Source organism: Gadus macrocephalus, chromosome 22, assembly GCF_031168955.1.
Source record: "Gadus macrocephalus chromosome 22, ASM3116895v1".
Taxonomy (NCBI): Eukaryota; Metazoa; Chordata; class Actinopteri; order Gadiformes; family Gadidae; genus Gadus; species Gadus macrocephalus.
The window spans coordinates 17,208,089-17,223,088 of NC_082403.1; the positions used below are offsets into that span (position 1 = coordinate 17,208,089).

Below are 15,000 nucleotides of genomic sequence, written 5' to 3' on the forward strand. Positions count from 1 at the left end.
TATGAAAACACTCTGACCCTCTGTTGGCAGGTGGCCATCATCGTGACGGACGGGCGGCCCCAGGACAACGTGAAGGAGGTGGCCCAGCGCGCCCGCGACGCCGGCATCGAGCTGTTCTCCATCGGCGTGGGCCGCGTGGACATGAACACCCTGAGGCAGATGGCCAGCGAGCCCCTGGACGACCACGTGGACTACGTGGAGAGCTACAGCGTCATCGAGAAGCTCACCAAGAAGTTCCAGGAGGCCTTCTGTGGTAAGGAGAGAGAGAGAGAGAGAGAGAGAGAGAGAGAGAGAGCGAGTTGACTTCCCTGGACGTCTGCTCATGATGCTCCTAATAAAGATTCAGATGATGATGCTAGGATTATAGCATTTTGAAAGGTGAAGTGTACATGTCTCCCAGGAAGAGGATGACTGGGTCTCTGTCACTATCTTTCCTAATATCCAACCAGAAGATTTCTGGCCCCCACTCCTTAGGTAAGGAGTCAAGAGTGCATTTCACTTAAAAATCGAAATGTTGTGCCCTACTGTTATGTCCTCTCAAACAGCCTTAAACGACAAGATATTTCCTTGTCTACCATCAAATCTGCTACTCGTTCAAATCTGCTACTCATCTACAAATCTACTAGCACTACTACTGGTTCATGAGTACAAGAGGGAAGGGGACAACATTTGGGAATGATTTGGTCTCTCTTCAGTCGCTTGCCCCCTACTGAGAGCAAGACTGGGACCTCTGTAATTAGTAGCCCATTAGTGCTAATCATTAATCACTCAAATTAGGTATGCTCTCATGCAGCTTTGACTGTACTGGGTTATTTTCTTTTAAATATTGTTTGGGTTGCTAAAACTCACACTTTTCTTCCTCAGCCAATTTAGTGGGCGCCGTTCCCCGAACGTTCAGGCCTGCATGCGCACAGAGCTGGATTCCTATTGGACGAGCCTTACTACCTGACATTTGGTGGAAACAAAAAGACCTTGATACATAATGTTGGTCGAGGCTTCTCTGATCCTTCCAGCCACTGTGTGTTTTAAGGATCCACTGGGTTCAGGCTGTCTTCTGCACATGCTCCACGGAATCCAATTGACTGACCAAATCCTCTCAGCCAATCACAGTGGATCATTAAAATAAAAATAACAAGTGATAGAATCTCAAACTGACATAGTTGTATTCTCTCCCCCCTAACAAACCACCTCCACCACCCCACCTAACCCGCCCCTCCCCCCCCCTCCGTCTGTCTGTGTATGTGTGTGTGCGCACACATATCTGCCACTCTCATCCCACCGCTGAGTACCACAGTGTCGGACCTGTGTGCGACCGGTGATCATGACTGTGAGCAGGTATGCATCAGCACCCCGGGATCATTCAAGTGTGCCTGCAAAGACGGCTTTACCCTCCTGGATGACGGCCGCAGCTGTAGTGGTGAGTGGGCGCGCACCCAGGAGGTTATGTGTGTGAGTTAAGAACAGATTGAAGGTATTGTCCATCCGAAAACGCATTCCGTGCCCTAGTGAGCGTGTGTCGTTGAGCGTGACCGCCATGGCCGTAACGTGCCGTCGGTGTCCCCTCCCCGCACATCGCTAGCATGCAGCGGCGCCGCCACAGACGTGGTGTTCGTGATCGACGGTTCCAAGAGCGTGCGGCCCGAGAACTTTGAGCTGGTGAAGAAGTGGATCAACCAGATCGTAGACAAGCTCGACGTCTCCGAGGCCAAGACCCATGTAGGGCTGGTGCAGTACTCCAGCTCCGTCAAGCAGGTGTGTGTGTGTGTGTGTGTGTGTGTGTGTGTGTGTGTGTGTGTGTCACATGGACACTTCTCACTTTCACTTTTCTCACCCACTCATTAATTCCCTCACTCAATCCCTCTCTCTCCCCCTGTGCTGCGTTTCCAGGAGTTCCCACTGGGGCGCTTCAACAACAAGAAGGACCTGAAGGACGCAGTGAAGAAGATGGCCTACATGGAGCGGGGGACCATGACGGGCCAGGCCCTCCGCTACCTGTCCGACCACAGCTTCAACCCCAGCCAGGGCTCCCGCCCAGGGGTCGCCAAGGTGGGCATCGTCTTCACCGACGGCCGCAGCCAGGACTACATCGGAGACGCTGCCAAGAAGGCCAAGGAGAACGGTGAGGAGTGTGTGTGTGTGTGTGTGTGTGTGTGTGTGTTTGTGTGTTAGGAGCGATAAGGTCTGAGGTGAATTGTGTGGAATTACATTTCTGTTGTATTTGTGTGTGTAGGATTGAAGATGTACGCTGTGGGAGTGGGCAACGCCGTGGAGGATGAGCTGAAAGAGATCGCCTCAGAGCCCACGGGGGAGCACTACTTCTACACGGCCGACTTCAAGACCATGACCCAGATCGCAAAGAAGCTGCAGATCAACATCTGCAAAGGTCTCGCCACCCACGGCCCCCCAGCATGAACTGCTGTGAACACGCACACGCGCACACACACACACACACACGCATGCACCTATTGTCATCATCTTATGGTCGAATATCTGAAATCCTAGGAAAAATATGAAAGCCCCTTTTCTTTTTTCTCCACAGAGGAGGACCCGTGCGAATGTGATTCCCTTGTAAAGTTCCAGAAAAAAGTGGAGGAAGCACTCCAGGCACTGACAAAAAAACATATCCTTTACCTGCAGTCGGAGGAATGGTGGTAAGGTGTGGTATTGTCTGGTAAGATGGAAAGATACAGAGGGAAGGAGGGAAGGAGGGAGGGTGAATGTAGGATACGAAGGAGGAAGGGAATGGGGAGCGAGGGAGCGAGGCAGGAGAGAGGAAGAGAGGATAGGAGGTAGGGGATGAGAGAAAGGGAGCGAGATAGCGAGGAAAGAAGGGAGGAAGGGATGGAGAGAGTGAGAGGGATATAGGGAAGATAAGAGGGAGGGATAGAGGGAGAGCCATTTAGGGAGGCATGTGAGAGGAAAGGAGGTAGGGTGACAGGTTGAAAAATGGAGAATAAGTTGCAATAAGTAAAAGCTATTTGCAACAGTTCAGCCACAGAGAGTTGACGCTCGATCATAGACCCCTTCTGGCATAAATTATGGTTATGACTATTGGCTCGTTTAGGGGGACTCTTAATGAACTCTCTTCGTGTTGTTCTCATGTTGTTCACATTTGTCCTTGACCAGAACCTCACTAGAGAGTGTGTCGAAGAGGATTGCTGCACTGGAGAGTAAAATTGTCTAAGGACACACACCCACACATCCAACACACACACTCTATCTCTCTCTCTCTATCTCTTTGAACAACACGCATATCATTTTGACATTCTGTAAAATATTAAAGAAAGAGCATGTGTGACTCTTGACCTCTGCTAATCCACACTCTCTCTCTCTCTCTCTCTCTCTCTCTCTCTCTCTCTCTCTCTCTCTCTCTCACACAAACACACATATCTTACCCTGGCCAGCTTTGGTGACATGCCGGTTGCCACGGTGACCCTTCCTGTTTGTGCGTCTGCTCCTGAAGGACATCCTCCATAGCAGGCCTGTCTGTTTGTTAATAAAGGTCTTCCCTCATAGGGAAACGGTGACAGTACACCCAAGGGCTTGCGTTTCTTTCTGCCTAGTTGTGTGTCAACAGTGATGATGGCTGCCTTCTGTCTGTCTATTTATATCTGCAGATGACATCATGTTCTGTTTACTGATTCTAATGTCTATTGCTCTACACCTCCTCCACTACAACCACAATAAGGGTCCATATGTACTATAAATTATTAATTTTTTGTTGGGTAAATATATGGGGCTACACATAACATATATTATACTGACTGTTGATAAATACAAGTCTCTCTGTTCCTTGAAATCACTTGTCGGTGTCCTATTTATTTCAAGATGAACCGGCAAGCATTGCATAAATCATGCAAATGTTAGACAATCACTCAAGCATACACGGAGAGAGAGAGAGAGAGAGAGAGAGAGAGAGAGAGAGAGAGAGAGAGAGAGAGAGAGAGAGAGAGAGAGAGAGAGAGAGAGAGAGAGATTATCAGCGTTTAATATTTATGGCAGATTAATCATTTAAAACACGGTTGGCTAAACGCAAACCAGGTAAGGACTTTGAAAAACCGCTTCCGCAATCGTAACGTTTGACGTCAACGTCAGGGGAGAGAACAACATCTGATGAAAGGCTGCCTGCAGCCAGCAGCAGTAAAGTGAACCGAGACACGGACTACTAGCGCCACTGAGAACACCTTCGACCCGACACGTCGGTTTCCCCTAGAAGTCCCAGCGGACCCGAACCGCCTTCGGGATGACAGGTTCGTGGAGCACCGAAGGGTCAAGCGCATGATGACATCCATTCCCAACGCGACCAGCCGCCGGGGCTAACATCCCTTAGCCGCTAACGGTCTCGGCACCGAGCTGCCCTGCTAGCCGGTGGCCGTCACTAACCTTGGTAGGCATCAGAAGAAGACTATTCATAGAAACATGTCCCCGGTCATTCAAATACGCCCATTCGTGTTACCGTCCCATTGCGTTACTTGCCTTGTAGTAGGCCTACATGGTCATCAGTCTCATCTTGAATCGTAGTTTGGGCTCACTCTGCTAGCGGAGGTAACGTTACACCAAGTGGGAACGAGAGCTTGTCACAGCCTTAAAACAACTCGAACCAGAACAAGAAATGACCAGTGAATCAGGGACATCCGTGCCGTGTGAAGCCAAACCACCTCCCTCCTCCGGTCGCCCACGCCTCAACCACTCCGAGTCGGAACCAGACCTCGGGCCGAACCCCAAGACCTTCACGCGGCTGTGCAGCCGGGACGAGGAGGACCGAGCCGCGGCGCTCGATGAGCTGACCCAGGCGGTGCTCGCGCGGTTAGGGCTGGACCGGCCCGGTTCCGAGCGCCTGTGCGCGTCGACTCTCCTGCATCTGCTACGGTTGTCTCGGTCGTGTCCGCTGTCCGAGGTCCGAGAGAGGGCAGCCAAACTGCTTCGCACTGCACAGGTAATGGCCCCCGGCTGAAGTGAATATCTTGTGTGTTTGAATCTTATGTAGATCGGTTAAATCATACACATGATCGGTCAGATATGCTGTTGCTGTTACGACTTTAGCGATAGTGTAGATCTATAGATGTAAGGGTAAGTTATCCTTGTAATTCGGGACTCTCTGGTACATATATTTATATGACGACGGTTACGATGAACGATGTCTGACTAAATGTGTTGGGACGATATTTGGAGAGATTTTTCTTGCTTGCCGTGTGATTTCATCAGACAGTGAGCTGTTTTAGGTGATGCAAGACCTAGGTTTTCAAAACAAGCTCACCGGACACGCCCCCTTTTGATGATCTGAAACCCCCCCACGCTTCAGACATGGTTTAGGAGCAACAGCAGAACTAACGCTCTGGAGCTTATAATAATAGTCCATAACTATAATGCAAATATATACCGAGTCGCGCTTTTTTTTCACGACGTCGGTATGTTTGAGGAGCAGTTGTACAGCATATGCTAATATGAAACAACGCTTTCAAGTTACGCTACACGTTTCCTCGGGCATATAAAAGTCGAAGAGCTGCAAGTTGCAACTTAACATTTATTAAAAAACATAGTTTTGTCCTCTTCCCACAGGAGCGAGGAGTTGAAGTACCACGGGCTCTAACTTCAGGTTCAAGTGCATTTATCCCAGCTAAAGAGGTTTGTCTACTTCGGATTCTATCGTTGGCTTGCTTCTCACAAAAATTGTCTACCCTAGCTTTAAAAGTCCACTGTATACAATTTTGTAGCATCTATCAGTGTGGTTGCAGTTTGCCATCATCTGACTGACCATCCTCTGTAGTGGTAGGAGATTTATTGTCTAAGGTGCCAGTAGGTACTTTCAAAGTGATATACGTTCATGAGTCATATTTATATGGTTTCTTCTTCTTCTTCTGACCATTTGGATAAAAGAGTCTGCTAAATGCCCTAAGTGTAAATGTGAGTATAATGCCATGGAGTGGGTGTATTCCATACACATCATCCCTCATCATTATACCGCTCAGTCCCAACGACTGTACTAAAAAAGTATGTCCAATGGCCCATAGCCCTGGGTATGACATGGCCCCTTCCTACCTACAACTCTCTCACGGTCCCTGTAGAGCCCTCTGCCTGTTCTGGGTCACTGTAGAGACTTAAGGGCTCTGTGGAGGATGACCCCCTCCCTATGTAGACAAAAAGAGCTCCTAGGGTAACCAAAATAGAACCATTCTTATTTCATGGCGTATTACACTCATTAAAACATCCTTGTAAATGTTATATTCCATTTTTATTTTCAACTTAGATTTAGACCTTAGAACATGTTATTCCTTCAAATTAATCCAGAAGATTTATGATATAGCAGGTCAATGTCATTGTCAGAAATGGAGAAGAACTTATTTTGTGAGTTGCGTAACAAAATAGAAACTTGGCTCTTTAGTCGTCGAGCCATTGAGACCAGCCGTCTTGTATTTGGTTCTGATTGTGGAACTCTTATCATTGATAAATGTATTGATTAAATCAAATCCTGATACTTTTCAAAGCTGGACTAGTAATACAATTGTCACACATTAATACATTTGTACAACATGCACACTTACCCACTGCTAATAACCTCCTCAAAGCTTATTTAAGTCCTGTCTAAATACATTCTCATGTAGTTCTGTCTTTACGTTCCATCCTAGATGCAGAAGGAGGGGATCGAACAGGATGTGCTGCTCGATGCCTTCTTCTCGCTGGGACGTCTGGACAACATCACCATGGCGATGGGGCTGCACCCAGCCTACCTCAGCTGCTTCCTGAGGACTCAGCACGCTCTGCTGGATCTGGACGGGCCCCTTCCAAGTCTCTGGAGACACTATATCGTCATCATGGTGAGGGCATTCCCCGTCATCACCACCAACACGTGTTAACAGGTTAACAGGTTACACAGGTTTACACAGGTTTAAACAGGTTTAAACAGGTTCACGTGGTTGACACAGGTTTAAACATGTTTACACGGGTGTACTCGGTTAACATAGGTTTAAACAGGCATCCACAGGTGTAAGCGGTTTCCACAGGTTTTCACAGGTTTACCCAGGTTGAAACCGGTGTACGCCGTTTAAACAAGCGTCCCTATACTGATTACATCCACGCTACAGGGGGTCAAGCCGGGTCAAAGAGTGAATGTGCTAACGGTACGCTTTATTGAAAGGGAAACAGAGCTGATGTAATAGTTGGACATTTGATGCCATGCCGTAACTCATAATGATAATCAAAGCAGTGCTGGTTGAACACGTAAACAGCACATTTTGCAGCAGCAACCGCAGAACATGTCAAACCTGTACTATTGTACTATGTACCGTTTGGCAAAGTAGCCACTGTGGCAAAAGGTGACCTAACATATTTACTTCTTATTTTAAAACATTGAAGGTCTGGGAGGTTAAACCATTGAAGCTATTGAGTACAGTGGATTTATGGGCCGTCCCAGTACAGCTGCCTGAATCTATTGGAAAAGCTTTTTCTTTGACTATGTAAATGTTATTTACCATGTGACTGATAAAAATAGTATTTAGTATAATAGTGTAAAAGCCAACCCACTGTTTCAGTGGGAAGTGAACACTGAGATTTAAACAAATGTGTTTTGGGCTGAGAGTTTTAGGAAAGAGGGGTCTTGAGTTATTTCAGTTAAATAAAATGTTTGACGATAATACAAGATATTACCACGTTAAAAAAAGATATTATATGTACCGTTTTGGGTTCGCTGTCATGTTAAGGAGCAAGTAGCATTTTTAGAAATGGATTGTTTGTCCCACTGGAGATTGAAAGTCTTGCTCTGTGACTGATGTCCTCACACCGGGTGATCTGGTCTGCTGATGGCTGCAGCCATGATGTTAGCTTTGACCTCGGGTTCGGGAGACCCTTGATGAAGAGACCAGATTAATGTCATCTGTGGAAAACACCCAATGTGGGGCTGACTTTAATCACGAGCATCGCACAAAGCTTGCCGTCAGCCACGGGTAGTACCGCTTGCCGTCAGCCACCAGCGCAGATGCCTGATCAATAAGCCACCTCCCAGATCCATTTCCCCGCCCCTCCGTTAAGTCGCACGCCTTACAGATGCATCATATTCCAGAAATAATGATTCACTCTGTGCCCAGGGCGATATCCAAAATATTCTCAGTGATCACGTCAAGCCTAAATGTCTTGCGGCGCCAGTAAATGTCCATTTAACCAAATATGATGACGTATTTTGCAAAAAAAAAATAGGTAATGAATCAAATGATTATCCTTAATCACTCATTGTTGTATTGGAACTCTGTTCAATCTGAATCGTATATTATTTGCATTCCACTTGGCTATCCTGGAAGTCTTCCGATATTTAAAGTGATATAAATCTTTATTAATCCGAGAAGTTTGGGATTTTTTTAAGCCTAACCCATTTTACATGATCAAATGTTTAACGATGTTGCGTTAGCAGTGCTGAGCCCCTCAGACAGCCCTGTCCGTCTGAGTACGCCTCTCATCGGACGCGGCGTTCACCGTGGCCGTCTGCGTTCCCTCCTGGGGGGTCCTTTAGGCAGCGGCGAGGCACCAGTGCTCCTACCTGGTCCAGCAGCACAGCGCGGCCTACCTGGAGGCGGGCGGGGACGAGAGCTGGCTGGGCGGCGTGCAGCAGGCCCCCGCCAAGCTGCGCAGCCTGCAGGGCCTCAACAAGCTGCTGGCTCACAGGCCCTGGCTCATCACACAGCAGCACATACAGGTGGGCGCCCCGCGGCACGCACCGCAGCCGTCACTGGACCACATAGACACGGCCACGGTGGAAGTGACTGATCTACCAGTAATAAACCCTAATCACCATTGATTAGCGTTTATGTCTTACAATTATTAAGGAATTTGACTTTGACCCTCCATTCGGTCAATAATGATTTCTATATCCACCTACCATTTCAATATATATATATATATATATATATATATATATATATATATATATATATATATATATATTGAATATTTTATATCATATAATATCCACTTTTTGAACCAAGTACTGTGCTCTAGTGAACTCTTGACCCTTAAGGGAAAGGAGATGAGGGCAGACATGATGGGGAAACGCTCCTGTGTAAGGTTAAGTTCAGCCCCCAGGCAGGGTGGGACATTGGGTCGTGGGACATTGGGCCGTGGGTCACGGCGACGGCGTGGCGCTCCACGGTATCTAGGTGACCCGTACAATCTCTGTGTCCCTGTAGGAGCTGGTGTGTCCGGGGGCGGAGTCTCGCTGGTCATTGGCTGAACTGATCCATGCGGTGATTCTCATGGCGCACGCCCATTCGCTGTCCTCCTTCGTGTGGGGCTGCGGGGTGAACCCTGAGCCTGACCACACAGGAGGCCACGCCTTCAGCCCTCCGTCGCCCAATCACCTGCCCTGCGGCCCCCATAGCCCCGCCCACGAGGACGGCAGGCAAGAGGTGAGACTGGGGAGGGGTTCACACGAGACTGATATCTGCTGCTGTTGTTTGAAGATAAGATGGTACTTTATTAAACAGGGATACAACCTTTATCACAGGGTGAGGTTTTAAATATTAGTTTAATCAACTTAATGATCATGTATTTCGAATCAATGATCCTCATTTCCTTCTTTTGACTTATTACCTTTCTTGTTATTCATTTAATTACTTCTGTATCTTTTAGGTGAAGTATATTATGTCAGCCCTAGCACAACCTTTACCTCTTTAAGTACATTTAAAAATATCCGTAAGGTGACTTCTGGGTGCAGTAGTTTGGCCCCTGAAGCTTTTCAGCATGGGGCTGTAACCACACCCGAGGGGACAGCAGTGGAAGGAGCTCCTTATGTTGGCCTTGACCCCCCCCCCCCCCCCCCCCCCGCCCCCTCCCTCCCCCAGCTGACGGACGGCGTGATGGAGGTGGAGGTGCTGATGAAGAGGATGGCTGAGCTCCAGGAGCAGGAGGAGGAGTGCACCCAGGAGGAGATGCTCACACGCTTTGAGCGGGAACGCAGCGAGAGCATCCCCACCGGTACCAACGCCCCCCCACCCGTCTGTCCAGCCTCCAGCTATCCCTTTAGCCATTAATCCCTCCCTGGATCCACCCTGCCCTCCCTCCAACCCTCCTTTATCCCTCCCCCCTACTTTATCCCTCCCTCTCTTTATCCCCCCCTCCCTTTATCCCTCCCCCCTTTATCCCTCCCTCCCTTTATTCCTTCCTCCCTCCCTTTATCCCTCCCTCCCTTTATTCCTTCCTCCCTCCCTTTATCCCTCCCTCCCTTTATCCCTCCCTCCCCCACTTTATCCCTCCCCCCTTTATCCCTCCCCCTTCTTTATCCATCCCTCCCTTTATCCCCTCTCCCTCCCTTTATCCCTCCCCCCTTTATCCCTCCCCCTTCTTTATCTCTCCCTCCCTTTATCCCCTCTCCCTCCCTTTATCCCTCCCCCCTTTATCCCTCCCCCCTTTACCCCTTCCCCCTTTATCCCTCCCCCCTTTATCCATCCCTCCCTCCCTTCATCCCTCCCTCCCTTTATACATCCCTCCCTTTATCCCCCCCTCCCTCCCTTTATCCCTCCCTCTCTTTATCCCTTCCTGCCTCCCTTTATCCCTCCCTCCCTCCGTTTATTCCTCCCTCCCTTTATCCCTCCCTCCCTCCCTTCATCCCTCCCCCACTTTATCCCTCCCTCCCTTTATCCATCCCTCCCTTTATCTCTCCCTCCCTCCCTTTATCCCTCCCTCCCTCCCTCCCTTTACCCCGCCATTTCTCCATTTAAACATCCATCCCTGCTGTCATCACACACAGCTCACTCGTTCACTGTGTGTGTGTGTGTGTGTGTGTGTGTGTGTGTGTGTGTGTGTGTGTGTGTGTGTGTGTGTGTGTGTGTGTGTGTGTGTGTGTGTGTGTGTGTGTGTGTGTGTGTGTGTGTGTGTAGCGGTGGTGCGGGGAGCCCCTCCGGAGGTGGTGCTCCGCCTGGTGGAGGACCCAGAGTTCAGTTATGAGGACTTTGCCCCCCGGGGAGAGCAGGCCCCGCCAACCATGAGGGCACAGGTGAGGCCTCCAGAGCCCTTCACCTGTCCTTATCTCTGGCAGAGAACCTCGACATACTGTGTGTGTGTGTGTGTGTGTGTGTGTGTAGAACATAACCGCCACTGTTGCAGTGGATGCTAGGTTATTGTGGGTATAGAGTGATCTTGTTTCATGGTGTGCAGGACTACTCCTGGGAGGACCATGGCTACTCCCTGGTGAACCGGCTCCTTCCAGACATGGGACAGTTGCTGGACGAGAAGTTCCAGGTAACCTTTACCCGGGGGCCGTCACGCCGTGACCCCTGACCCCCAGCCCCATGACTCCCATGCCGTGGCGTTCCCTGACCCTAACAATCATTGCGGTGCAGTCGTGAGTCGAGCCCATGAAACTGAAAAACGAAAGTAGGGAGGTTAATGATTTGTGGATTATAAAGTGGATCATTGCTGACCATGTGGAATATGCATAAAGTTGGTCTGATGAGTTGGCGTCGTTCCCTCCGGGGTCAGGGGAGGACGCCCGTGTTGACTTGGCTCGTGATATCTTCGCTAGCCTGTGTGTAAAATATTTTATGGGGCTTGTTTGCCATCCTCCGGCGTGGTTCATCAGCACGGTTTAATGTAATGTTTCATGAGGAGATAGGTATTTTATTAATGGGTTCAGCTGAGCACTGCACCCTGACAGCTCTGAGACTTGGTTCGGTGACGCTTTGGGCAAGGGTTGATCAATGAAACTTTGACGTGAGCTAAAAACGCCAAGTATCTGGTACTCTGCGTCGGCGCTCCAAAGTAGACCCCCTGATGTATTGAAGGTATCGTACCGCAGTGTTATTCAAATCAAAATACCTGTGATCTGAATAAACGATTTTAGGCTGTTTTAGTGAACATGGTATTTTCTCTCTTTTCCCAACAGGTGGTGAGCAACCTGACCTACCACAGGATGGCCATGCATGAGGGCGTGGACACCTACACCCTGAGGAAAGCCCTGTGGAACTACATCCACTGCCTCTACGGCATACGGTGAGAGGACACACACACACACACACACACACACACACACACACACACACACACACACACACACACACACACACACACACACACACACACACACACACACACACACACACACACACACACACACACACACACACACACACACACACACACACGCATGGACATACTGAGGACCGCATGAGGCTCCGTTGGGGGGACAGTGCAGTCTGAGGACCCCACCGTCTGGCAGAACAAAAGCTAAACCGATACTGCGTCATAATCAGTACTTTTATTTCAACTCCACGCAGACCATCTGCGCTACCACTGCGTCAACATTTAAACCTAAAGGTCTAAACAGCCTTTCATGTCCTCCTTTGACATTGTTCCACCACTTAATTCACCGTGGTTCCTGGCTCTGGAGGATGTGACGGCCAATGTATTTCCTCCCGCTCTGCAGCTACGATGACTACGACTACGGCGGCGTCAACGTGCTGCTGGAGCGCTCCCTGAAGGTGTTCGTCAAGACGGTGGCCTGTCACCCCGAGCAGACCACCGCGCGCATCTACCACGCCTTCTGGAGGCACTTCAAGCACTCTGAGAAGGTCTCCCCCCACACACACACACTGACTGACTGGCTGATCATAGGATGGATGGGGGAATGGTGTGTGTGAAGGGAATGATGGTTAAGGATTTGTGTTGGTTCCCAATAGGTTAAAGTGCCATGTAGGGCTGGGCGATCAACCGAATTTCGATCTCAATTTTGATTTTTGCGTCAAACGATCACAAAACTAATATAATCAATTTTTTTTAATTTTTTTTATGTTTTATAGAAAGTGAACAGCTGGATACATATCTGTACATTATTTTAGATTTGAACATTTTCTTTTTAGTTCTCAGTTACTAAGTGTTTTTGGGAGAGACATGCTGAATAAATACATCATGTTTTCAAACTCAAAAATAATTGTTTGAATAATCGTGATTATGATTTTCTTCCATAATTGAGCAGCCCTAGTGCCTTGCCACTTTATTTTTGCTAGAAATAGCTGGAGTAATGTATTGGCTGTAACATTCAGATTGTACACTAATCGTGAATTATTTGATCCCTGACCTTTTTGCTCCAAGAAGTGTGATTGTATTAATAGTTCTCTCCCTCTTTTTATTTCATAGGTTCATGCCAACCTGATTGTCATGGAGGCTCGACTTCAGGCTGCGCTTCTCTACACTTTGCGAGCCATCACACATTACATGAGATGACACACACACACACACACACACACACACACACACACACACACACACACACACACACACACACACACACACACGCACACGCACACGCATGCTGATCCTGAGCCAGTGAGACGATTTAAGGCTTGTCCCATCATCATCACACACACACACACACACACACACACACACACACACACACACACACACACACACACACACACACACACACACACACACACACACACACACACACACACACACACACACACACACACACACACACACACACACACACACACACACTGCAGTGGTGTGTCTGGTTTTTGAACATCTTCTTTTGTCCATGTATATCATGGTTTTGCGTTATTGCTGCTTTCTACCTGTGAATCATTTTTGGATATTTAAAGAGAAAATCTGCCTTGTTAAGCTTGTTTTGCACTGAAATAATTAAGGCTAAGTTTCTTGGCGTGAGCCTCAAGTATTTAGCTGAATACCCTACCTGCAATGAACGTACGTGCACATCTTTTTACACACTGGCACACCCCAGGAAGACTCACTCAGTGACCACTTCGTTAGTAGCCTCGTTTGACTTAATGTCAACTCTAATCCTTTTGTCAATCCTCCTCCAAACACCCATTCACACAACGTTTCCACCAGAGGTGCAAACGTTTTTTAACACTATACTCTTCCAACTCAAGAGGTCGAGAACAAGACATAGCTACTCAAATCCACGGACAAAGTACTTTAAATAAATGTCACTATGTTCAGTCTGAATGTGAAAAGAAACCGAACCATCCGATCCGACCATATCACGGCATGCTCTGATGCTCTGTGTTCCTTGCCATCTGATTGGCTGAATGTGTATTTGCTTTATTGAACTGTTACCCAACGAAGTGGCCACTGAGTACACGCACACGCGCGCGCGCACACACACAGACACACACACACACACACACACACACACACACACACACACACACACACGTGTGTATGCATATATACATACACACAATCACACAGTGACGTACAAACCTGCACATGTATCGATGCATATCTGGGGTGCCTGGGCCCAGCTGCATGTGGAGGGAGGCCCACCAGACCATCCATTTCAAAGTGTTTCTATCTCGGCACTGTTGTTGTTTGTTGGAGATAACTGCGGTTTAACTGTTTTGACCGAGGGCCGCTCTCCTCCTGCAGGAGATAAATCAGTAGATGCATCATCATTGACCCCCTTGCTCAGTTGAGAAAAGAAAAAAAAAAAACTTGTATTTTTATAAACAATAAAAGCTACTTTGGTATCAAAAAAAACATCTTGGGAAGTTGTGTGCTTGTTTGGAGATAACTAAGAAAGATTTTTGTTTGTTTACGTTTATGAATTGTATTGACTGCATATGCTAATATTAACTCAAATGTTGATGTAAACGCAACTTTGTAAAATCCAAAGGCGGTGTTTCAAAAATTGACACCAGATGGAGACAGAGGTTAGATAACGCCAGGAATCTCGTTTTTAAAGAATAGAAGATTTGTATGTCACCAATAAGCTAAACAACTTAGTACAATACCGCCCTTCAAATCTTAAATATTTTTAAGTAAAAAAAAAAACATTAAAGTTGGAGGCACGAACATCAATATTATAACTAATATTTTACATTATTGGAGGCTATGCGCATTTGCGATATCATTTATTTTACATTGACGCAGAGCAGCCGATTAATTAATCGTAGGCCTATAACATGGTCACTAATTGATCCTCGGAATGGGGACTTTACTTTCATCAGGGAGTAGATTTGGGTGGGGACCAGGGGACGTGTCCCCACCAAT

At 47.8% G+C, this 15,000-nt stretch overlaps 2 protein-coding genes across 4 annotated transcripts in view; both read left to right on the plus strand.

The window, feature by feature from the left end:
* The window catches only part of matn1 (matrilin 1), a 6,752-nt gene extending 3,220 nt beyond the window's left edge, over positions 1 to 3,532 (plus strand). Inside the window, exons 4-10 of one of the 2 annotated variants that reach the window (XM_060042616.1) lie at positions 31 to 253; positions 1,295 to 1,417; positions 1,580 to 1,752; positions 1,888 to 2,119; positions 2,231 to 2,383; positions 2,540 to 2,618; positions 3,133 to 3,532. In XM_060042616.1, coding sequence (XP_059898599.1) covers positions 31 to 253; positions 1,295 to 1,417; positions 1,580 to 1,752; positions 1,888 to 2,119; positions 2,231 to 2,383; positions 2,540 to 2,618; positions 3,133 to 3,184 — 1,035 coding nt within the window. In that variant the 3' untranslated portion in view covers positions 3,185 to 3,532. The remainder of the gene's footprint in view (positions 1 to 30; positions 254 to 1,294; positions 1,418 to 1,579; positions 1,753 to 1,887; positions 2,120 to 2,230; positions 2,384 to 2,539; positions 2,619 to 3,132) is intronic. The other variant, XM_060042617.1, reaches the window with a different exon arrangement.
* Positions 3,533 to 3,941: 409 nt separating this feature from the next.
* Positions 3,942 to 14,489, plus strand: sesn2 (sestrin 2). Of its 2 annotated transcripts, XR_009523890.1 has the most exons (12): positions 3,942 to 4,936; positions 5,560 to 5,625; positions 6,627 to 6,815; positions 8,501 to 8,683; positions 9,174 to 9,392; positions 9,828 to 9,960; positions 10,863 to 10,978; positions 11,140 to 11,223; positions 11,867 to 11,973; positions 12,407 to 12,551; positions 13,117 to 14,083; positions 14,116 to 14,489. XR_009523890.1 is itself a non-coding variant. In XM_060042615.1 (11 exons), exons 1-11 carry the CDS (start codon positions 4,613 to 4,615, stop codon positions 13,201 to 13,203), a joined length of 1,653 nt encoding a protein of 550 aa, XP_059898598.1. In that variant the 5' UTR covers positions 3,942 to 4,612; the 3' UTR covers positions 13,204 to 14,489. The 2 variants fall into 2 exon arrangements, 1 of the variants encoding a protein (XP_059898598.1); XM_060042615.1 differs by having other exon boundaries at positions 13,117 to 14,489.
* The last annotated feature ends 511 nt before the right edge of the window (positions 14,490 to 15,000 follow it).